The 24,644-nt window shown below is 40.7% G+C and overlaps 1 protein-coding gene across 2 annotated transcripts in view; it reads right to left on the bottom strand.

Moving 5' to 3' along the window:
• VPS41 (VPS41 subunit of HOPS complex) overlaps positions 1 to 24,273 on the bottom strand; it is a 409,984-nt gene extending 385,711 nt beyond the window's left edge. Inside the window, exons 1-2 of one of the 2 annotated variants that reach the window (XM_043463545.1) lie at positions 24,219 to 24,273; positions 11,026 to 11,064 (exon numbers count right to left, since the gene is read on the bottom strand). In XM_043463545.1, coding sequence (XP_043319480.1) covers positions 11,026 to 11,064; positions 24,219 to 24,239 — 60 coding nt within the window. In that variant the 5' untranslated portion in view covers positions 24,240 to 24,273. The remainder of the gene's footprint in view (positions 1 to 11,025; positions 11,065 to 24,218) is intronic. The other variant, XM_043463546.1, reaches the window with a different exon arrangement.
• Positions 24,274 to 24,644: the final 371 nt, after the last annotated feature.

Genomic DNA, 24,644 nt, shown 5'->3' with positions numbered 1-24,644 from the left:
CCCCCTCTCTCCTCCTCCTTCAAAGCCAGCAAGAGTAGATTGAGTCCTACTCAGAGTAACATAACATTACTCTGACCTTCTCTACCTCTCTCTTCCACCTGTAAGGACCTTGTGACTACACTGATCCCCACCTGGATAATATCCCTATCTTAAAGTCAGCTGATAAGGAACCTAATTCCCTTTGCCATATTACATAACATGTTCACAATTCCAGGAATTAGGATGAAGATTTCCATTATTCTAGCTACCATTATTCTAGCTACCATTATTCTATTACTGAGAATAATAAAAGGATCAGAGGTAATAAAAATGATGATGGGCTATGGTGCTGGATCCCCTAAGCCAAACCCCAAACTAAAAGAGTTCTCATTACTTGTCCCTAAATTAAAATCACAATCCTCTTGAAGACACAGGGTGGGATAAAACAGATCTCAGCTTGAGTCGGGAGGTCAGAGTTGATCACTGCTACTTGTTTTTGGCAAAGGGACTTCTCAAATCCCTGGTTTCACCATCTTCTAGATAACGATACAGTGCCAGTTTTATATAATTGTTGTGAAGATAAATTCATTTGTTCATTTACAAGCACCTGGCTAGTAAAAACTTGGCAACAGGGTCCTTGCCTTCTGGAAAGTAGCTGGCATACAGCTGGACAAAAATAACAAAACAGCAGCAGCATGCTTACTGAACACCTTTTAATGACAGGCAAAAACAGTCACTAAAGAGATGTGTCCTTTATGAGCATTTTAAATATCGACATTTTGTAATACATAAGCTAAGAATTTCTCTGAGCAGAGACATTTTGCCAACTAATCTCTCTTGCGCCTATTCCAGGTAGGTTCCAACACCACCTCCCCACTATGAGCCACCATGACTGCTTGTACTTACAAGGATCACACCAAAGGGCTCACCTTTACAGCCCCAAGGGTGAAGCCGCAGACCTCATCTTATTCCTCCTCCAAGCAGTATCTGGTGTAACTGACCATGCTCTTTCTGCCGAGGCACATTCCTCCCTTGGCCTCCGGGACACTGCTTTCCAGTGCTCTACTACTTCACTGGTCACTCCTTCTCACTCCCTTTTGAAGATTTCTCTTCATATACCAGATCTCTGAAAAGTCAGAGGACCCCTAGGTCCAGACATCAGGTCTCTTACCTATCTGTCCTCATGCCCTAAGAGCTCTCATTCAGTTTCATAGTTTTAAATACCATCCAGATGTTGATCCAAAGATTCTTATGTTCAGCCCAGACCCGCACTAGTCTTTTTTTATCCAACTGCCTACTTGACATTTGCCCTTGGATGTCTAATTGACATCTCCAACTTAAAATACCCCAAATGGAATTTCTGATTTACCCACCCTGCCCAACTACCACCATCACCACCAACTCACCCTGAGCAACAAAACCAGTACTATCTAGAGACTTCCCCAATCTTCATTAACAAGAGCTCCATCATTCTAGCTATTCATCCTTCATTCCTCTCTCACTTACACCTCCATGTCCTGGTTAAGAAATCCACTGGCTCTACTTCAAAAAATACACGAGGGACTTTTCTGGTGGTCCAGTGGCTAATAAGACTGTGCACTCCCAACACAGGGGGCCCAGGTTCGATCCCTGGTCAGGGAACTAGATCCCACATGCTGCAACTAAGAGTTCGTATGAAAGTAAAAGTGACAGTTGGATGGACTGTAGCCCACCAGGCTCCTCTGTCCATGGAATTCTCCAGGCAAGAATACTGGAGTGGGTAGTCATTTCCTTCTCCAGGGGATCTGCCCGACCCAGGGATCGAACCTGGATCTCCTGCACTACAGGCAGATTCTTCACCGTCTGAGCCACCAGAGAAGCCCCAAGAGTTCACATGCCACAACTTAAGATCTCACGTGCTACAACTAAAGACCCTGTATGCCACACTTAAGACCCGGCACAGTCAAATAAATACTTAAATAAATTAGTATTAATAAAACAAAAATAAAGAACCATTGAATGTTTTTTAAAAATACCCTACATCACCTCTAGGTAGAGTTTTGCCAAAACCTCCTACCTGGTCTTGCTGCTTCCTACTTGCCACCACTCCCTGACTTCTTTCAAACATCATACAAAGTGATCTTACTAAAACAATGACCCTCCAATGGTTTCCTGTTTTACAGTAAAAACCAAAGTCCATAAGCTGACTTCAGACTCTAGCTCTTGGCCATGTGTTTCTCAGACAAGACTTCCTTCCATCCTGCTTCAGCCCAGCTCATATCCTCTAGGACCTCTATCATGACCCAACTTGTAGGTACTGTATTTGTTCTTCCTTTTACCGAGGAGACCTTTCCCTTGAATATTTACTTAAATGCCACCTTATCAGAGAGGCCTCCCCTGACTGCCCAGGATAAAACAACAGCCCTCAGCCCACTTCACAGCCCACTTATCCAATGTTATTTTATTTTTATCCACCATATTTATTATTACTTGATATATATGTTTTTGTTGTCTGCCTCCTTTATCAAGTGCTGGTGTATCCTAGCATCCAAAACATACTACTACTCAAACACTGCTGAATAAAAAAAATAATCAATCCATCTTGGCTGTCTAAAATAACTTATTCTCCTTAGGTAGTAAAATTATAAATTCTGCCCAAATATGTATCATACCAGAAAGTCATGTTCATCTTCCCAATTGCTAACAAGTGTCAGAAATACAGATTCACAAATCTTGCATCTGGAAAGTTTCTACTAAGTTTCCAAATGTATAATTTTTATAATATATGCTTCACAGAGAATGTTTATCCTTGCCTGAATGATGCAATAATCAGCAGAACCTGTTAATATTAATAGCTCATTAAATGAAAAAGCAAAATTTTAATCCAAGGGCTATTTGGCAGGATATATTATAATCCCATGCTCCATTTCTCACACCAATCAATCTCATAACAAGGCACCATTACCATTTTAGTTACTAGTTGTGACAATTTGTTTATTAAAATTAATAGATGTAAAGAACCAATTTAAGTTTCAATAAATGATTCACAATGTTCTACCCACCAGGTTAAATACTTTTTGTGTGATGCATTTTGATTTAAAAAACCTATCTGCTGATTTCTCCCAAGGACTGGTTTTCATGTCAACAAGCTGAAAAAAAATTCTCCTTGTGGTGGATGTCCCAGAAGGTGCATTTAAAATTAATTCCTCATTCAACACAAACTATGTATAGGTTTATTTTAAGTAGGCTCAGCTACCTGTCAGTCTTTCTGGTTTGTTAAAATTAATTCAGCTAACACATTCAAGGCCTCCGAACTGTGATATCTGCAAGACCTGAGTCCGATCTGAATGGACATCACTTAGAAGGCAGGTTTACTAACAATGGTAAGAAAATCATAAGGACAGAAGTGACACTAATTAACAGTTAGTTATCACATGCCATGGCCCAGGCACAGGTCAGGTAATTTACAGGCAATTTAAAGAAACACACTATAGGCAGAGTAAGTCTTAGTTTCCCTATTCAGTTGCATTCATGAATAACAAAAGGTCACTGGAACCCTTACTTAGTGGAAAGCAGACCTCACTACATTCAATTTCCGTTTGGTGCGCTTCTCCTTCCTTGCTATCCCCATTTAGCCTGAGGTTTTCCCTCTTGTTATTCTCTTCTTGCTGTGCAAGTTTAATCTTGAAAGGTTAGGCTAACAATTTGATGCGTCTATTGCAAAGTTCTTTGTACAACCCAATAAACTCCTCCAAAAAGGTGGAATAAACTTCCAAATAAACAATACACCAAGAACCTATTCAAAGCAGGGTTTAAAAAACACATATCTCCATGAAGCAGAACAGCCTGTTTCCAGCTTTATAAACAAAGTTTTCCACAGCACATTATACCTGGTCCACAAATAGGAAAGACCTTATTTCTGTACTGTTAATACCTCAATTTCCTTTTCCTTCACCACTGATTCTACTCAGAAATAAATCTATGGTGTGTCAAGCTACTATAATTTTGGAACTGTTTGTTACTGCAGCATCCTGACCAATATAGGACTGCAGTCAATATTAAATAATCCATGTAAAGCAAGGAGCATGACACATGGAAGTCATAAGTGAACTTGAAAAAAAAAATGGAAGTAATTGATGATTCTTCATGATTTAAATACTGCCTTCCATTAAAATGTCTAAGAACAAAATGAATCAGGTGTTGGAATTATCTGGCAAAGATTTTTAAAGCAGCCATCAAAAAAGTGCTTCAAGAAGCAATTATAAATTCTCTTGAAACAAATGGAACAACAGACTCTTTCAGCAAAGAAACAAGCTATTTTTAAAAATGAGAATTTTAGAACTGGAAAATATAATACCCAAAAGAAATAACTCAAAGTTTGGGTTCAACAGCAGGGATGACAGGACAAAACTAATGAACTTAGGGATCAATCAACAGAACTTACCCAATCTGAACAACACAGAGAAAATAGACTGAAGAAAATGAATGGTCTCAGGGCCCTGTGAACAATAACAAAAGGACTAACATTCATATTACCAAAGTCCCAGAAGGAGAAGAGAATAAAACTGAAAAAGTATTTGAAGAAATAATGATTGAACTTTTTCCAAATTTGGTGAAGGACATAAATCTACAGATTCCATTAGCTAAACAAATTTCAAAGAAGAGAAGTGAAAGAAATCCACTCTAAGAGACATCCTAATTAAATTTCTAAATACTAACGTTAAAAAAAAATCTTGCAAGGAGCCGGGGAAACATGACACATGACTTATGGGGGAGCACCAATTCAAACAACAACAGATTTCTCATTTGAAATGACAGAGGCCAGAAGGCAGTGGCACATAATTTCTCAAGTTCTAAAAGTAAACAACTATCAACCACAAATGCTATATCTGATGAAAACATCCCCCCAAAATGAAAGGGAAATAAAGACATTCTCAGATGAAGAAAGACTAAAAGAATTTGTGTCTTGCAAATCTATCCCTAAAGAATGGGCTAAAGAAAGTTTTCTAAACAGGAAGAAATAGAAAATAGAAGTTAACAGAAAAAGGTTTAGGACTTTAAAAAGAAAACATAAAAATGGGTCATAGTAGGGGTAAACATAGCAGATTATCCCTCTTTTCATAAGCTTCTTAAAGCATATTTGATATTTGAATTAAAATGTCTAATACCAATTGATAAGCTCAATGAACATGAAACGTATTTAAGACAACCATACTTTAAAAATAGGAAGTAAGGTTTCCACATATGACTAGAAGTATTACAATGTTGGGGATACCAGTAGACTGTGAGCAGTTACATATGCATATTTTAACACAAAGAGCAACCCTTAAGAAAATCACACAAAGTAATGTATTCAAAAATACTGTTATAAATAAATTAATGCAGAGTTTCAGGAAAATGTTCAAGCAACTCACTGACAGGGAAGAAAAGAGAAACAAGAGAAATGAGAAACAGGAACAAACAGAAAACAAAAAATGGCAGTCTTAAGCCCTGATGTGTCAATAACTGCCTTCACTGTGAATGTTCTCACCATACCAGGGAGAAGACAAGAGTGGCAGAGCAGGAGAAAGTCAATCTCAAAAGATAAACACACTGTATGGTTCCATCCGTACAATACACTTGAAATGACAAACATACAGAGATGGAGAACAGAACAGAGGCTGCCAGGCATGCGGGCAGGGGAGGGAGTGGCTGTGACTTAAAAGGGAACTTGTTTTCACCCTGTGATGAATGATTCTATATCGTGACAGCACTGGTGGTCACACGAATCTTCACATGTGATAAAAGTGCACACAGTCAAATATACACTTACACACACGAACGCACGTAAAACTGGTGAAATCTGATTCAGGTTTGTAGACTGCACCAATGTCAGTCTCATAGCATATCACATCTGATTGTGCAATATCAGTCACCCAAGATGTTAGTGTTTCAGAACTAGGTAGGCGGTATAAAGAATCTCTCTGTATTACTTCTTATGTCGGCATGTGAATCTACTATTATCTCAGAATTTAACACTTTAAAAAAAAAAATCTCAGGAAAAAAAAAGTTTATTAGAGTATAAACTATTCTGGCCTTATATAAAATCTTGAAAAAACAGAGGCCAAGAAATAAACCAAAGTGTTCCTCTAATTCCCCTGTTTGAGTTTGAGGTAGGAAAGAAAGGACAGTTTTATGTCAGGTTCCATACCTTTGCAACCCAAAAGTTCTGTAACAGCAATTGCTATAGACTTTTCTAACATGTCTAGACACTAACATGTTTTGTTAAAAAGGAATACTTGTATTGTTTTCTTAAGTATATAAAGTAACGCATAGGCACATAAGTGTTAGTTGCTCAGTCATGTATGACTCTTTAGAACCCCATGGACTGACTGTAGCTTGCCAGGCTCTTCTGTCCATGGAATACTCCAGGTAAGAATACTGGAGTGGAGAGCCATTCCCTTCTCCAGGGGATCTTCCTGACCCAGGGATCAAACCCAGGTCTTCCTCACTGCAGCCAGATTCTTTACCATCTGAGCCATCAGGGTAGTCCCACAGGTAATACACGTTTGTTATAAAAAATTTAGAAAAATGAAGAAGACAGATTATAACAGTAAATGAGAGTCACATGACCCAGCGATAAGATGGCCTTGTAGTATTTTTCTCTATGATCATATGTGCACTTTGGAAGTTGAAGAGAAACTGGATTATACTCTAAATCAGGAATCAGCAAATTACAGTCCATGGCCAAATCCAGCCAGATGCCTGGTTTTGTACAATCTACAAACTAAGAAGGGCTTTTACATTTTTATATGGTTACATACCTAGATAATATCTTCAATATTGTCTCTCAGATTACAAAGCTTTAAGTATTTACTATCTAAACACTGACCAAGAGCTTGCCAACCAACTCGCATGGTATTTTTGTAAAAAACTTTTCGAAATTATAAAGATAATACAATTCCTTATTTCTAGATATTTAGCCTGTTTCCAAATTTTTATAATTCAAAGTTATAATGAACATTCTTGAAGCTAAATTTCTGTTAATTATGTAACTCATAATTAACATTATTTTATATATTATATATGGAAAATCCCACGGACAGAGGAACCTGGCAGGCTACCATCCATGGGGTTGCAGAGTCAGGTGTGACTGAGTGCGCGCGCGCGCACACACACACACACACACACACACACACACACACACACACACACACACACACACACACACACACACACACACACACACACACACACACACACACACACACGTAAATCACTTATAACTCCACAAATCTATACCTAACTACCTACCTAGCTATCCATCTGTCCTATCCACAGGTTGTTGTTATATTTATAGCTACTGAATAAGGCGTTGATATCCAGGTATCCATCTGAGATCCATATCTACACCTGAAAAGGGTTAATATTCAGAATATATAAAGAATTCAACTCAACAAAAAAAACCAAACAACTCCATCAGAAAATGGGCAAAGAACCTGGATATATCTCCAAAGATACACAAATGGCCCACAAGCATATGAAAAGATGCTTAACATCACAGATTTTTAGGGAAATACAAATCAAACAACAATAAGATATCTCCTCACACCTGTCAGGATAGCTACTATCAAAAACAAAGAGGAAAATAAGTGTTGGTGGAGAAAAGTTCCAGAAACAGGTTGCCCAAGAATGTGAATAAACTTAATGATACTGAACTGTATACTTAAAAATGGTTAAGATGGTATATTTTGTCTTATGTGTATTTTACGACTAAAAATTTAAAAATTAAAAGTTAATAAAAGAACTTCACAGTAACCTAACACTGTGGTTTTCCTATAATGTGAAAGTCCAGTTTATATGAAATGCAGCATTTCATAAAGTGGTAGAAAAATAAATTAGTATACTACATGGTTGAAAACACTAAGTGTTGTTCACAAAAATGGAAATCACCTGAGCACTTAAACATGCTTCATATTTCATAAAGGAAACGCCTATATGTACAAAAAGAGAAAGCCTAATTAACAGTCACAAAACCAAATAGGGGGGACTTCGCTGGTGGTCCAGTGGTTAAGACTTTGCATTCCAATTCAGGGGATGCAGGTTCGATCCCTGGTTGGGGAGCTAAGATCCCACATGCATTCCGGGAGAAAAAACAATAACATAAAACAAGCAATATTGTAACAGATTCAATAAAGATTCATAAAAAACATCTTTATTAAAAAAAAAAAAAAAAAAACCAATGGGAAGAAGGGACAGAGGGAGGAAAGGAAGAATAAAGATTCCCTGGGAATCAAGTGGTATGTCAGTACCAATACCAATCTTAAAAGTGGAAAGTGGTTCAAACTGAGTGAGAAATCCAAGAAAATCTTCTCCAAAGACTGGATTGCAAGCCAACTCACTATAGCTACAATGACTTCATTCAGCTCTACTACCAGCCTGACTATTCTGCTGGTGCATAAACTCACTAGAATCGGTAATATCGGGGATGGTAACCACTTTCCTAGAGCCAGTGTGGGAAGACTCTCCAAGCCCTCAGGTTGAAGCACCAAGCTGTAAAATCAGCCACCAGCACCATAGCTAAAATAGAAGCTGGAGATCACTAATATTCCCAGAGTGCTTCCAATGTGGTAAATGCCAAACATGATGCTTTGCAAACATTGATCTTCTCTAATCCTCACAACAACCATATGAGGTTAGCAGTCACTCCCATTTTTCATATCAGGAAGCCGAAGAATGGAAGACTGACGCGATGTCCAAAGTAACACAGCAAGTATGAAGCACAGCTGAGAGATGAACCCGAGGTACCATCCTGAGAAGGCACCATGGCTGGAAGGAAAGACGACCAAAAGAACCCAGAGTCTGGGGACCAGAATCTGAACCTATTTCTCCCACAAAGCAGCTACAACATTAGACTGTCAGGTTACTTTTTGGGTCTGTTTTCTCGACATTAAAATACCTTTCCTTTCCATTTCATTCTTGAAATGTCGTTAACTTTATTCCTTAACTTTCCAGTTTTTGGTTCATCTCGATTCTGAGATTTTTAAATTTGTGGTTTAAGGTAGTTTTTTTGTGTGCTTGTTTGTTTCAAGATATTCAGCTTATGATGGAGTGTTATGTTGGTGTTCTCTTGGAAAATTTTTGATTTTCACTACTTTTTTTATCCTGTAAGCAGTTTTGTATGGATGCTACCATTTCAGATCATTTTTAAATGACTTAGATGTTCCTGGACAGCATAAACAGGTGCTCCCAGGGCGAGGGGAGGTGTTTGGGTGGTTTACTAGGTTTCTTAGTTACACTGGTAAGGGAAGGGCATTTTGTTTGTTGTTAAATTTTGGGCATGGCCCATGATGTGTGAGGCATGTGGGATCTCAGTGCCTCGACCAGGGATCAAACCTGTGCCCTCTGCATGGGCAGTGCTGATTCTTAACCACTGGACCACCAAGGAAGTGCCACATTTTCTTTGCTAAGTGGTATGGAGAGAAGAGGTAAATCTCCTGATTGTACAATATTGTTTGTTTCTGACACCTTGATATCTCTGCTTTTTCCTTTTCCCTGTACCACCAGACCTCCCAGGGAATGCCTCCCCCTTGTCTGCAGAAGTGGCCCCATCCCAATACTGTACTTTTGGTGTTTCACAAATTTTCAAACTCCTTCCTTTAAATTCTCAACAATCAGTTCTCAGATCCACCAGGCTCAGACCTGTACTCACAACTTCCCCATGTGGGATTGGGCATGACTTCCCCTTGTTTTGTGCCACCACTGGGGCTTGGCCACACTCCCCTTATTTCCATCCCTCTGATCCTCAGCTCCAGTCAATCCAAGGCTGGCTCTATTGGTTTCAAATATTTATTTCCCCACTTATTTTGAAGTTTACAGTGCTCCCTGTTATCTAATTATGTTGGAGGCATGGGTTACGGATTCTTTTGTTTGCTCTCTTTCTGGATCATTTCGTATTTGAAAGATGGGTGGAAAGATTTAGATGGATGCAGCTGCCAACATCCTGCTCACCCTGGAAATGAAATTCCTGGATAGGGCTGCAACACTGTAGGATTCTGAACTGGTGATCCTCAGAACACAGGGTTCTCAGTTAAGTAGAGTTCTCCAAAAGTAAAAACGGTGCTCTGAAATGCTTTCAATGCATTACTGAAAATCAACAATTATTATATCCTATCTATAAGTAAATTCAGTTACACTTTACCGGGATTAAGACAGCATCACAGATGTTTAGTAGTGAAAATGTTAGAAACTACAACTCTATAGAAAAACTACAAATGTATGATGGCATAATATGGAAGATGTTCTCTGGAGGAATATGTATAAGAACACCTTTTCTCCCCAAAGCATAAAAGAGATTATCTGTAATATCAGTCCAAATTTAATAATTATATTAAATAGCATGTTGGTGTCGATTTTCAAAAAGCTATCACAGATACTTTTATAGTCCTCTGAGCCAAAGGAAATACTAAAAGGAAAAAAAAAGTAACTATTATTATTAGTCCATCCATAAAACTAATAAGCTAATTGATCAGTGTTATGCTTAAACTTATTTTTTATGCATAGCCTTGAGAAAAAAAATTTTAAAGGCTTCCTTTATATATTACTTTTTCTCCTTAAAATACAATCTTTACTACAACTGAGCTCCCTAACAGTTTTTCAGGTAGCTACTTCCCTTTTTATGAAATATCATTTCAGTGATTCAGAAATTATACTGAGGAGCACATCATATTCATTAAAAGAACAAAAAATAAATACTTCAGACCCTACAATGGTTATTTCTAAAAATAGGTTTTTAAGTGTCAAGATTAGTTTGTAAAAGTTGGCATGAATTTCCTCACTGCCAACACGCTTAGGATTAAAATATTGATCAAAATAAGGAAAACACTTTTTGCTCCTTTTCTCGTTTATTTTTTAAATGAATCTATCTAATACTTTAAAAGATGACCAACATATTCCTCCTCGAGGTTTAATCACCTATGACCCTACCTTACCTTCCCAAACCTGGGGAATGTTCCATTTAGCAAGGCATGACCAGCTCAAGATGTTGGCTCAGCTAGAAATTTCCATGCTCCTGAATCACCACCTTACCTCGGACTCATCTGTAGATTCTTCCAGAGATCCAGTTTCCTACAAATCATAGAGGGGGGGAAATGGTTAGAACACATGACAAAAGAAGAAAAAATATTTTCGAGGAATAAGAGTCCTCACGTCCCTACCACCAATACCTATTTGCCCTTCTTTGGCAGTAATCTTCAACCCCAGTTTGAAGAACTCCACATGGTCCGACTCTCACAAGCCTCCTAAGATGTCTCCACACCCTGCGGGGCTAAGATGGTCACCCTGGGTCCACATGGATCTGTCACTCCCAGTGACCTCCCTCAATGGGTCAGCAGCTTAACAAACGACTCCAGGAACTTCTTATGGGAGGACCCAGAAAGCTCTTCCTTCACTAAAGGTGGAACTCGGTCTGGCAAAGCAGTCTTTACTGATCTCAGAAGGTAAGAGGCAATTGCCGCTTCCAAGTGTCCATATGCCAATTTTTATAAAGCAAAGCTCAAAGCTCTTTTGCTATTAATTATTATGCTATTAATCTGGCTGAGCCAAAATGACAGTCTTGCTTAAACAGCTTTTACAAAAGAATTCCCCTAGTGTGGTACCTTATCAGGCACTGCGCAAACAAGCTGTAAAATTTACATCCACTCTTTAAACCATTAACCAGAAGACAAATTCTGCCATTTAACACAGTTTCCCTCTTGCTAGACAATGAATCTTGCTGCTCCGGAGAAAACAAAGCAAAACGGGGGAAAAAATGGACTTGATCCCGCTAATCTCTCACCTGTCCACTGAGAGAGAGAATCTGCTGATGCCATGCGTCTTCAAAGAGGTCAGCAAAACGAAGATTTACTTAACGTGCTTATAGATATCAATAGCAATAAAAGGTTACAACTAACGTGCTGACAGTGAACATAAGCATTTCTCAACCATCCATGAGACATAAAAAGGGCGGGGCAGGGGGCCAAGGACATTCACAAGACAAAAAAAATGGGTGGTAGGACATTTTAGATACAAAGAATAAATTTTTTCAAGACCAAACAAATGAACATTTTAAAGAAAGGTGGATGCACATATCACTCAATGCAAATTGGACTGCAGGATAAACAGACACCAGGTGAGTGAAAATATTTTAATTTCACGAGTCTAAAATCATTAAGAGCCTGGCAGGTGGCAGGCTTCCTCCAGAAGAGCCTTGTGGACAGAATAGTCCCTGCTCACAAGTTCATCTGTAAAATGGGGATGAATAATAGTTGTAATTAAAAATCTGATTGTAGTTATAACATTAAATATAATGAATGTGAGCATCTCCTCTATATCCTAATATAGCCTGTTTGTTTTCAAGATAATCTAAATATTAGAAAGTCCTCATTAGCTTGGAGCTATGATCTTTCCACAGCAATGTTTTGTTCTGAGCTCTAACTATGACTTATAAAAAATCTAATTCTATTGCTTGCCAGTTCTCTAGACAGTTAATGAAACAGATCAAGCTGACTCTTCTAAATTGTTTCTCCCCCGCACTAATCATCCCCTGGTTAGTGCACCTGCCGTCCTGATCCCCTATTTTGGACACAGACACACTCCACTAAATATTAATAGTCACTGTTCTAATGTCTTTACTCAACATCTATAATATATCACTCATGATGCTAAATGTTTCACACATAGCATCTTGAAATTTCCTAATGCCCTCCGAAGTAAAATGCAGAGGCTTAGAGTTTGAACTTAAATGACTTCTAACATCCCTGACAGTTCCTGCACATTAAGTTATTAGCATGAGCGAAACCAGGCTTTGACAGCTGTGCCAATAAGCCATGGTTAAGATTCCTGTCTGCCACCTCTAGAACTTTCAGGGAACACCTGTCTACGCCTTTCCAGAACCGATATTAAATCGAAGGAAACATTTTCTCCTAATTTGGGATCCATTCAAATATACATATGGTGTATAAGGACAAACATCCCACTTACATGCATCATTAAAACAAAAACATAAGTCCCCAACTAGCAATTTCAATCCAAAAACTCAAAATCAAATTATACATTTGTTCCCACCAGAAAGCATGCAGTGGCAGAATCTGATACCTTAAGGCATGCAAATATCAGACATCTGAGTCTTCCAGCCCTCCTGTGGCTGCTGGTATCAACAAAGAACATTTATTTCAGGACACTCAGAGACTTAGCATCAGCACCAGCATGAACCTCCCAAACTGAGCTGTGGCCTCAAAAAATTACACTTCTACCCACGATGCTACCAAAGCCCTGCATAAATGCCTTCAGGAACTGGCCTGGTCTCTTACTTCTTAGCATCCTGCATTCATCAAGCCCCGCTGCTCAATGCTCCAGAGAAAGAGGCTACAGGAAGATCTAAAGTGAATGTATCCAGTGAGGGATCCCAGAAGCAGAAGGCTGAACATAGAGAAATAATGACTTTCAAACATTTTCCTTTTTTTTTTTTGACTTCACATACTGCTGGTGGCTCAGTGGTAAAGAATCTGCCTGCCAGTGAAGGAGACGTGGGTTTGATCCCTGGGTCGGGAAGATCCCCGATGAAGGAAGTGACAACCCACTCCAGTATTCTTGCCTGAGAAATCCCATGGACAGAGAAGCCTGGTGGGCTACTGCCCATGGGGGTCACAAAATATCGGACATGACTTAGAGACTAAACAAACAACCTTCAAATCATCAAAGTGTAAGTTATAAAACTGTTCTAGCTTCTAAGATAAATATGTCAGACACAACAAGACAAACATTGCAGTATTATATAAGACAGAAGGCTGAACAGAGGTTGCCTAGAGCTGAGGGTGGGGGGATGAGAGTTATTGTTTAATGGGTACAGTTCCAGTTTTGCGATGACAAAAAGTTCTAGAGATAGATGGTGGTAATGACTGCACAAAGGTCAATGTACTTAATGCCACTGATTCCTTACACTTAAAAATGGTTACAATGAAAAAAAAATGGTTACAATGGTATATATTATATGTATCTTATCATAAGAAAAAAATGTGCTGTTCTGCTTGAAGCCAAAATGAAGGGCTGGAAAGCATCTAGTGACACAAATGTATAGTTGGACAAGTTCTGGGCAACAGATTGAAATCTAAGTCAACAACTGTTTCATTTTACCTTTCTTTTGCACATCAATCCCTTAAACTTAATCATGTGTCCAAACAGCATTAACTAAAAATCTCACTGCCTTGACAGATGACCTCTTGAATCTACCCAACCACTGACAGAATCATCTTCCCAAAACACACAGTAGACTAGTCACTGGTCTCCAGCAAGATCATTGAAGCCCACCCCAATCTGGCCTGCAGCGCTCTTCCAGCCTCACTAACCACTCTCTGTACAGACCCATGGCCCCCCAGGCACACTGGGTGACTCCTCACCAAGAGATCACATGTTCAAGTCTCTATGTCATTGGGAGCAAGAGTGACTTGCAGTCTGGATGTCAACTGTAGGTGTTTTGTTTGGTCTAGGTAGTGTTTTTAAGAGCTTCACATAAAAATCTGTATTTCTGACTTCATAAACTCAGATACACCTGAAATCCACATTTCCACAGAACATCGGGTGGAGCTGAGCAGCTATGGTCCTGGAGACAGAAAGCACTTCACCACCAACACCCCAGAAGTCCCAACACCAAGCAGTCCCATGCACGGCCACTCCACGTGCCAGCCTTGAGCTTGCGATGCCAGTGCGGAGCCTCCTGAAGCACTTCCCTAGCTTAGAAGGCCCTTGGCCCAGCTCCGCACACTTCCTGGTGCTCCTCCAACTCTCAGCATGCTCCCAGGACAATTCTCAGGAGCACCTCCAGGAGGCAGGGACAGTCGGGCTGAGGGCCTTCCATCTTGCTTTAACAACACAGCCTAGAGGATCCTGCTGTGATTTATGTCGGAGAGGGTTTTGCCTATGTTCTCCTCTAGTAGGATCCTCTATGACCCACCTCCCAGAATATTGGAAATAAAAGCAAAAATAAACAAATGGGACCTAATGAAACTTAAAAGCTTTTGCACAACAAAGGAAACTATAAGCAAGGTGAAAAGACAGCCCTCAGATTGGGAGAAAATAATAGCAAACGAAGCAACAGACAAAGGACTAATCTCAAAAATATACAAGCAACTCCTGCAGCTCAATTCCAGAAAAATAAATGACCCAATCAAAAAATGGGCCAAAGAACTAAACAGACATTTCTCCAAAGAAGACATACAGATGGCTAACAAACACATGAAAAGATGCTCAACATCACTCATCATCAGAGAAATGCAAATCAAAACCACAATGAGGTACCATTACACGCCAGTCAGGATGGCTGCTATCCAAAAGTCTACAAGCAATAAATGCTGGAGAGGGTGTGGAGAAAAGGGAACCCTCTTACACTGTTGGTGGGAATGCAAACTAGTACAGCCGCTATGGAGAACAGTGTGGAGATTTCTTAAAAAACTGGAAATAGAACTGCCATATGACCCAGCAATCCCACTTCTGGGCATACACACAGAGGAAACCAGATCTGAAAGAGACACGTGCACCCCAATGTTCATCGCAGCACTGTTTATAATAGCCAGGACATGGAAGCAACCTAGATGCCCATCAGCAGATGAATGGATAAGGAAGCTGTGGTACATATACACCATGGAATATTACTCAGCCATTAAAAAGAATTCATTTGAATCAGTTCTAATGAGATGGATGAAACTGGAGCCCATTATACAGAGTGAAGTAAGCCAGAAAGATAAAGAACATTACAGCATACTAACACATATATATGGAATTTAGAAAGATGGTAATGATAACCCTATATGCAAAACAGAAAAAGAGACACAGATGCACAGAACAGACTTTTGGACTCTGTGGGAGAAGGCGAGGGTGGGATGTTTCGAGAGAACAGCATCAAAACATGTATATTATCTATAGTGAAACAGATCACCAGCCCAGGTTGGATGCATGAGACAAGTGCTCGGGCCTGGTGCACTGGGAAGACTCAGAGGGATTGGGTACAGAGGGAGGTGGGAGGGGGGATCAGGATGGGGAATACATGTAAATCCATGGCTGATTCATGTCAATGTATGACAAAACCCACTACAATATTGTAAAGTAATTAGCCTCCAACTAATAAAAATAAATGAAAAAAAAAAGATAAAAAAAAAAAAAAAACACAGCCTAGATTGTATATCTTCCATTTCCATGTTGTCAATGAGAGGCTAAAAAAAAAGTTAGAAACTCACTGTCTGTTTCTAAATCCTAAACGTTCCTCACAGACCAACCTAGCCCTCACCTCACTCACAGCACTGTCTCCAGGGAGTCCAGGCCACAAGGTCCAGATCTGGCCTCCTATGGCCTCTGTTTCTCCTAACATTAATTGTCTGATCCTAGTAGTTATCCTTTTAAATTCACTGTGGATAAACCCAAAGGCTTTTGTCTGTCTCCAACTATCTTACCCAAAGGATTCAACAGCTAGTTGCTGATGATCATGATGAGAAGAAATAAGGTGCTGTAGAGAGAATGTGGTGGAGAAGGCAATGGCAACCCACTCCAGTACTCTTGCCTGGAAAATCCCATGAACGGAGGAGCCTGGTGGGCTGCAGTCCATGGGGTCACACAGAGTCAGACACGACTGAGTGACTTCACTTTCACTTTTCACTTTCATGCATTGGAGAAGGAAATGGCAACCCACTCCAGTGTTCTTGCCTGGAGAATCCCAGGGACGGAGAAGCCTGGTAGGCTGCAGTCCATGGGGTCGCACAGAGTCGAACACGACTGAAGTGACTTAGCAGCAGTAGCAGAGAGAATGCGGAGAAAGGGGGACCCTCTTACACTGCTGGTGGGAATGTAAATTGGTGCAGCCGCTATGGAAAACAGTATGGAGGTTCCTCAAAAAATTAAGAGTTGCCATATGATCCAGCAACCCCACTTCTGGGCATATGTCCAGAAAAGATGAAAAGCCTAATTTGAAAAGATACATGCATCCCAATGTTCATAGCAGTACCATTTACCATAGCCAAAACAGGAAGCAACCTAAATGTCCATCAACAGACAAATGGATAAAAGAAGATGGAATACCATTATGCTACTAGTATACAATGGAATACTACTTTGCCATAGAAAAGAATGAAATAATGCCACTTGAAGCAACATGGATGGAGCTAGAGATTATCATACTAAGTGAAATGAGTCAGAAAGAGAAAGACAAATACCACGTGAAATCACTTACATGTGGAATCTAAAATATGGCACAAACGAACTAACCTACAAAACAGAATCACAGAGAAAACAGATTTGTGGTTGCTGGGGTATGGGTGGGGTGAGGAAGAATGGACTAGAAATTTGGGATTAGCAGATGCAAACTGTCATATATAGAAAAGATAAACAACAAGGTCCTACTATATAGCACAGGGAACTATACTCTAGCATCTTAATGCTAAATGTTTAACCATAATGTTAAAGAATATGAAAAAGAATATATATATAAATATATACATATAACTGAATCACTTTGGTATACAGCAGAAAGTAAAATACTGTAAATCAACCATGGTGCTCAGTCATTCAGTGGTGTCCAACTTTTTGCAACCCCAGGGACCACCAGACTTCTCAGTCCATGAAGTTTTCCAGGCAAGAATACTGCACTGGGTTGCCATTTCCTCCTCCAGGGTATCTTCCAGACCCAGGGATTGAACCCATGTTTCTTGCATCTTCTGCACTGGCAGGTGGATTCTTTACAACTAGCGCCCCCTGGGAAGCCCTTAAATCAACTATACTTCAATAAAATAAATCTTAAGAAAAATAAATAAGCTGCTAATCCAAGGCAGTAACACTGTACCTCCTCTGTATACTCCTTTCCCACTTACAAGTAAGAGTAAGTGCATTTTCTCCAGCTCATTAGCTCATGGCTACAGGACACGGACAGAAGGGGAACAGAGGGGTGACGGCAGCAAACAAGGACAGAGTGATTCAAACAGAATGTTAACACCCTAGCAGCAGCCCCAGGAAGGAGCTAACTGGGTGCTCGGAAGATCCCCACAATAAGGTCTTTCCACGCACCTCGACCCCTAATCCCACCATCAGGGCCCCGTGACAGCAGCCCAGAAATAGATACAGCACAGCCAACCTCAGAGGCCAGAGGGGTTCAGAAGATGGTCAGCCCAGGAAGAGAGAGCCAAGCCAGGACCTCCGAGGCTGGGAAATCCTCACAATTTGGAGGGAATAGTTTGTTAAGCACCATGAAGAGAATTTGGGGGAGAAATGGGAGACTGGAGCCTGAGGAAGGCCAGCTCCAAACTCTGCAGGATGAAGAAACAGGGCAGAGACCAGGCCCCAGAGAACCAGACTGGGCTGGAGACGGACGTGAAACACACACCACTTACTGCCACCTTCTCTCCCGTCCCAGCAAACTGTGTGCCGTGGCTGAGCCTGACGACAGAGTGTGACAGGTCCCAAAGTCTGACAAAGGCACGGAAAGAGGACACATTTTGTGTGAATTGTATTTGATATCCTTGTGCCCAGAGCTTCCATTACAGAAAGCTTTGGGTCCCGCCAAGGACTAGGCTGTCTGAGTAAGAAAGATGAAAGGGTACCCAGGGAGCTGACAGAAGCGGAAGGCTCAGGTTACCAACCTTGTTCAACCCACCAGGCTCAACTCCTGCACTCATTTTACTCTGCAAATGAAGAAAAGCCTCGAGGACTGCCCCAGCTTGGTACCTAGTAACCCCATCCTGAACCTGACTTTGCATCAGAGCCATCTAAACTCAGTTTGGGGAATTGGCTAATATTTGCTAATCCACTCCATGGTTTTGTTTTTTCCTTTTCCACTATGGTTTATTGAATATAGTTATGGATTTTTTTGAACTGTAGCATTGGAGAAGACTCTTGAGAGTCCCTTGGACTGCAAGGAGATCCTGCCAGTCAATCCTAAAGGAAATCAGTCCTGAATAGTCACTGGAAGGACTGATGCTGAAGTTGAAACTCCAATACCTTGGCCATCGATGCGAAGAACCGACTCACTGAAAAAGACCCTGATGTTGGGAAAGACTGAAGGAGGGAGAAAGGGACAATAGAGGATGAGATGGTTGGATGGCATCACCAATGTGATGGACATGAGTTTGAGTAGGCTCCAGGAGTTGATTGACAGGGAAACCCTGTCATGCTGACGGCATGCTGCAGTCCATGGGGTCACAAGGAGTCGGACACGAGTGAGCGACTGAACTGAACTGACAGATTTTTCTTTTCCATTATGGATACTGAGGATAGTTCCCTGTGATATACAGTAGGATCTTGTTGCTTATCCATTCTCTATATAATAGTTTGCATCTGTTAATCTCAAACTCCCAATCCATCCCTCCCCTACGTCTTCCCCCGTGGCAACCACAAATCCGTCCTCTATGTCTTTGAGTCTGTTTCTATCTCATAGATAAGCTCACTTGTGTCATGTTTCAGATTCCATATATAAGTGGTATCATATGGTATTTGTCTCTTTCTGACGGACTTCATTTAGTATCCAGTCCATCTTCACAGATTCCGATGCAGTACGTATAAATCAGGGTCCAGATTCACAAGGATTTGATAAAGCAAACAAACAAAAAAACCCACTGAGGAAGATCAAGTTTCTAGAAGAAACAAAGGCAACTGTGACTGAGTAGCCATGAGCAGGGAGCTGCATGAAATACAGACGCCCGCCCGGATCTGATGAGGGGTCTCTCCGCAAGGTGGTAACCCGGGAGCCAGCGAGGCTACCAATGATCAACTGATGTCATCAGCCTCCAGCCAACCAGGCCAGAGGAAGATGGGAGGAGAAACTCACAAGGTACCAAGCTCGTTGGCTGAGCTAATTCATGACTGTACTTGTTACATAGTGGTAAAGACTGAGTTTCCGAAAGATTTCTCTGATCCTGTGCTTCTGCAACTTCTTGTTCAGGGCTTTGCTTTTCCTTTAGTTATTTATTAGTAAGTGAAAGTGAAAAGTGTTAGTTGCTCAGTTGTGTCCAACTCTTTGTAACCCCATGGACTGTAGCCTGCCAGGCTCCTCTGTCTATGGGGTTTTCCAGGCAAGAATACTAGAGTGGGTAGCCATTCCCTTCTCCAAGGGATCTTCCCAACTCAGGGATAAAACCCTGGCCTCTTGCAATGCAGGCAGATTCTTTACAGTCTGAGCCACCAGAGAAGCCCCCTTATTAGTAAAGCTGCTTTTAAAAGATCTATCTTGACCCAACTATATAAAGATTGTCTGCACCTTAGCCAATCCAAGTTTGGGTTGTAAATCACTGTCCTATTTACAAACCCAATGCTTCAATCTGGTACTGTAACATACTTTATCTCATTTCACACTTACAAGAATCCTGGGGAATAAAATCCCCAGGCTACAGGCTTGAAGCAAGAAGCCTGGACACTCAAATATCTGTCACCTTGATTTTTACTTTTACACAGGGGACAGTCACATGCGTGTATACCTGCTCACCAATGTACTATCTCATAATACTAAAATGCTCTATAGTACAGACGGAATGCCCCTAATTTCTAAAAGGCAGAGGGAAACTCAATGTAGAAGCTCTCCGATCTGGTCAAAGAATAGATTATCTGAGTGACCAAGTATTTTAATGGACCAGGTTCCCTGCTGGGAGAAAAGAGAGTACCCAGAGAGTTGACAGAGCAAGGAACAGTAGGAAATGTAACCTACAATCCATGTGAATGAAAAGCTTTCAAAACTTTCAGGTAAAAAGCAACAGCACAAATTCTTTGAACCTAGCATAACAATTTGATGTTTTCCATTCAGAAGGCTATTCTCCCCCTAATAAATCCATTTAAACATTTTATTAAGTACCTAGTACCTGTGTAAGGCACTGGCTCTGTGAGAGATACAGACATGAGTAAACTCTATGCTCATTCTTGAGGACTCAGCAATCTTCAGTAGAGCTAAGACAAATATACAAACAGAAACAGCCAGACTTTGGGCACAATGTCGCTCACAAGCACAGTATGGACAAATAGTGTCAGGCATCTGTGATTACGAAGGTCAACTATAAATCATTTTGGCGAGACGAAAAATGGCTGGTTAGAGGATTTCCAGGTACAATGCAAGGTATTAGCTCTTTCTGTGAACTAATATTTTTGTATTTTTACTAACCACTTTAACCGTTCTCAGAATAAACAAGGATTTCCCAATGACTTTTTTAAAAAAGTTCATTCATATCCAAAAAGTGATCTTTTTTTGATCTTTTTTTTTTTTTTGGCTGCATGACACAGCTTGCAGAATCTGAGTTCCCAGACCAGAGACAGAACCCCCGCCTCTCACTGGAAGCACAGACTCCTAACCACTGGGTCGCCAGGATATTCCCAAAAAGAGATCTTGAGTTTACGAGTCTATGAACTGTGTTATATTAACTCAGTATATATCTCACTCCCTTGGTTCTTCCTAAAATTAAGAGGGATAAAAGAGCCATCATCAAAAATACAACACTCAGAAAAGTTAAGAGGAAAGGTTGATTTAGAGTAAGTTTTATTTTCTGTTTTTTGGCCAAGCAGCATGTGGGTTCTTAGTTCTCCAACCAAGGATTGAACCTGAGCCCCATGCATTGGAAGCTCAGAGTCTTAACTACTGAACTGCCAGGGAAGCCCCTTAAGTAATTTTTTTAAAAGGCAGAGTGTTCTGGTAAAAAATCATGAGCGTTGGAGACAGAATATTGGAGATTTATTATAGACACAAGCCTGGGCAAATTACTTAAGGCATATAAATTTCAATATGCTTATCTGTAAAATTCAATCATTTAACACATATTGAGAACCAAGCACTTTTCCAGGTGTCAGGCATCTAGCAATGAACAAATCCTTGCCATCATGGAGCTTACATTCCATAGAAAGAATATATAAAAATGAATATAGAAATATACAGGGGAGGGGAGAAAGGAAATTTAAAAACACAGTATGTCAGATGGTCATGAGCACTAAGGAGAAAATTACACAGAAGGCGGTTTTGAAGAATGGTCAGGGAAAGTCTCACACAGAAAGATAACACCTGGAACAAACACCAGAAACAAAATAACACCAGAAACAAAAAGTGAAAGAAAGTCCTGTTAATATCTGGGGTCCAAAAAAGGGAGCAGCATGAGCAACCGTCCTGAGGCAGGTACATGCCTAGTTTGTTGAAGGCAGAGTAAGAAAACCAGGGTAGCTGATGCAGAGTGACAGAAAGGGAAGATAATAGGGGAAAATGAGGTCTGAGAACAAGAATGGGGAGCAATTGTGACAAGGTGCTATAGGGCAACTAGACTATTTTAAGGACTCTTTTTTTCCAGAGTGCATAAGAAGCCACCTGAAGATTCGGAACACAGGAGGTGACTGATCTGACTTACATATCAGAGTAAAATTTACCAACAGAATTCTTCTGTAAGGACCAAATGAAACATGAGATGGTTCTTTAAACTGGAAGGTCCTATAAAAATGCAAAGCATTCTTACTATATCACGAACTTTCGAAGTGCTTTTTAATCAAACAGCTCAGCTAAACTCCTACACAAAACAGCAGCAGACACTAGGCAGTAAATACTAGGTAGTAAACACTAAGAACAACTCTCCCCGCTCTTGACACTGTATCTAAGAATGTAGGGGCTTGGCTTTTTGCTTTTATATCAAACTACCAAAAATTTTTATTTTAGGAACTTCCTTGGTGGTCCAGTGGCTAAGACTGAGCTTCCAATGCAGGAAGCCCAGGTTTGAGCCATGGTCAGGGAACTAGACCCCACATATCAAAACTAAGAGTTCACAGGCTACAACTAAAGATCCCGAGTGCCACAATTAAGACCTAGTGCAGCCACCGAATTTTTTTAACAGGAGAGATGAATAGTGTGAAAACCAATCTCGCAATCATCAAATCCAGCTGAGAGTCATGCAATTACATGCGCTTAATGAGCATATCCTGCTAAGCTGCTTGAAATGGAAAAAGGGGCTCCAGGGGTACAGAGGAGACTCATCTGTTAACATAATGAAGACCCAAAAATTTAATTTCTACCTTGGCAAATTTGTTATTTATTGGCATGTGCGAAAAATACACAGGACGATTTTCATTATGTAATTGAAGTATGTGGCAAATAGTACAAAGTAAATTTTTTAAGTAAATAAACTTCCTATATGATACTAGACAGCGCATCAAGTCACTGCTTACAAGAAATTATGGAAACTGACGGCCCTGTTAATTCATAAGGAAAAACAGTGCCAAGCTAAAATAATACTGGAAACGGAAATTTAAGGTATTTCCCCAAATTCCGACCTGCCTTTGGGGGGTGGGGGATGTGGGGGATGAGGGGTACTCGATGTTACTTTGTCATTTCATCTAATGTCTGACTACCACGATTGCCTATACGAAGATAACTACTGCCATTACTAATCTTTCCCTAAACTCCGGTGTCACACTGCGGGGTGTCGACTGAACACTGCCGGCTGATAATCCCACATAACTTTTACTGAGCCAAACTTCTTCTAAGCACTTTAATTTTGCGTTAGACCCAGTCCTTCTTAAATCACCCTTTGAGGACTGTACTATAATAATCTCCATCTCCACAACCAACTAGCCCAAAGTCACATTTTAAGAAAAAGAACGAGCACTAGAACCTGTTTGCTCCATGACTAATGCACTTAACCACTGCCAGATAAAACAGATTTGTAACTAAATGAAACTGATCCAAAATAAAACTCAACATATACAACAGTGACTTAGCTCTGTATGAAAATGAAACTGACCCGAAATAAAACTCACCAGATGCAACACTGACCTAGCTTGGTACCTAAATGAAATAGATCTGAAACAAACCTCATCGCATTTATTTCGCCTTTCTAGCCCACCTGCAAATCAGCTCTTCAGTCCTACTTCGAGTAGGAAAGGAACTTAAATCTCAGTCACCTGACCTCAAAACTCAAATCAGGTGTGATGCCTACCAGAAGCAGGCAGTCCCTGAGAGAGCCCAAGCTGCCTTCAAGCCAAAATTTCTCAGAACACAGGCCACAAGGCTACAGCCAAAGGGAGGGTCGCCCCACAAATGCTGGGGGTGTATCGAGGCGCTGTCTCCGCCTGCGGTCCAGAAGACTGCATCCCACTTGCCTCTTGGCTCCCGGAAATGGACTTTTGCCATACCCCAGCCCCACGTGAGTCGGCCTGGCCCCGCAGCAGCCCCACTCCTCCGTAGCAACCCCACTTCACGCCCCCATCGCCCACCCTCGCCTCCCCTTCCCCTGCCCAGGAACTGCAGCCCTTACCTGCTCCTCTGCTTCCGCCATGGCGCAGCCGGTGAGTCACCTGATCCACCCGGAAATGAAAGAAAACAAGACCCTGGAACCCAGCGCATGCTGGGAAATGTAGTTTTAGCGTCATCTGAGCCGAGAAATTTATTTTAGCTGAGGAACCTGCTGGACTTCATTTCGGCTTCCGATTTTCGAAGTTAAATGGAATTGTGCTTTGGGGAATCCAGACATAACCATTGTTAATGCTACCATTTATTTCATTGTGAACTTATCGTTTCCGTGATTACTATAGTTGAAGGAAAGTTGCAAGGCTCGAGGTAGCCTGAAACTCCCCTCCAGGTCCTCCCCACTATTCTATGCAAAACAAAGAACTCTCTTACCAAAGGAAAAATGGACATTAGGCTGATTACGCCCAGCTCCCAGCCCATCCAGTCTCTGGCC

Source organism: Cervus canadensis, chromosome 3, assembly GCF_019320065.1.
Source record: "Cervus canadensis isolate Bull #8, Minnesota chromosome 3, ASM1932006v1, whole genome shotgun sequence".
Classification (NCBI taxonomy): domain Eukaryota; kingdom Metazoa; phylum Chordata; class Mammalia; order Artiodactyla; family Cervidae; genus Cervus; species Cervus canadensis.
This window is presented reverse-complemented; position numbering and strand designations above follow the sequence as displayed.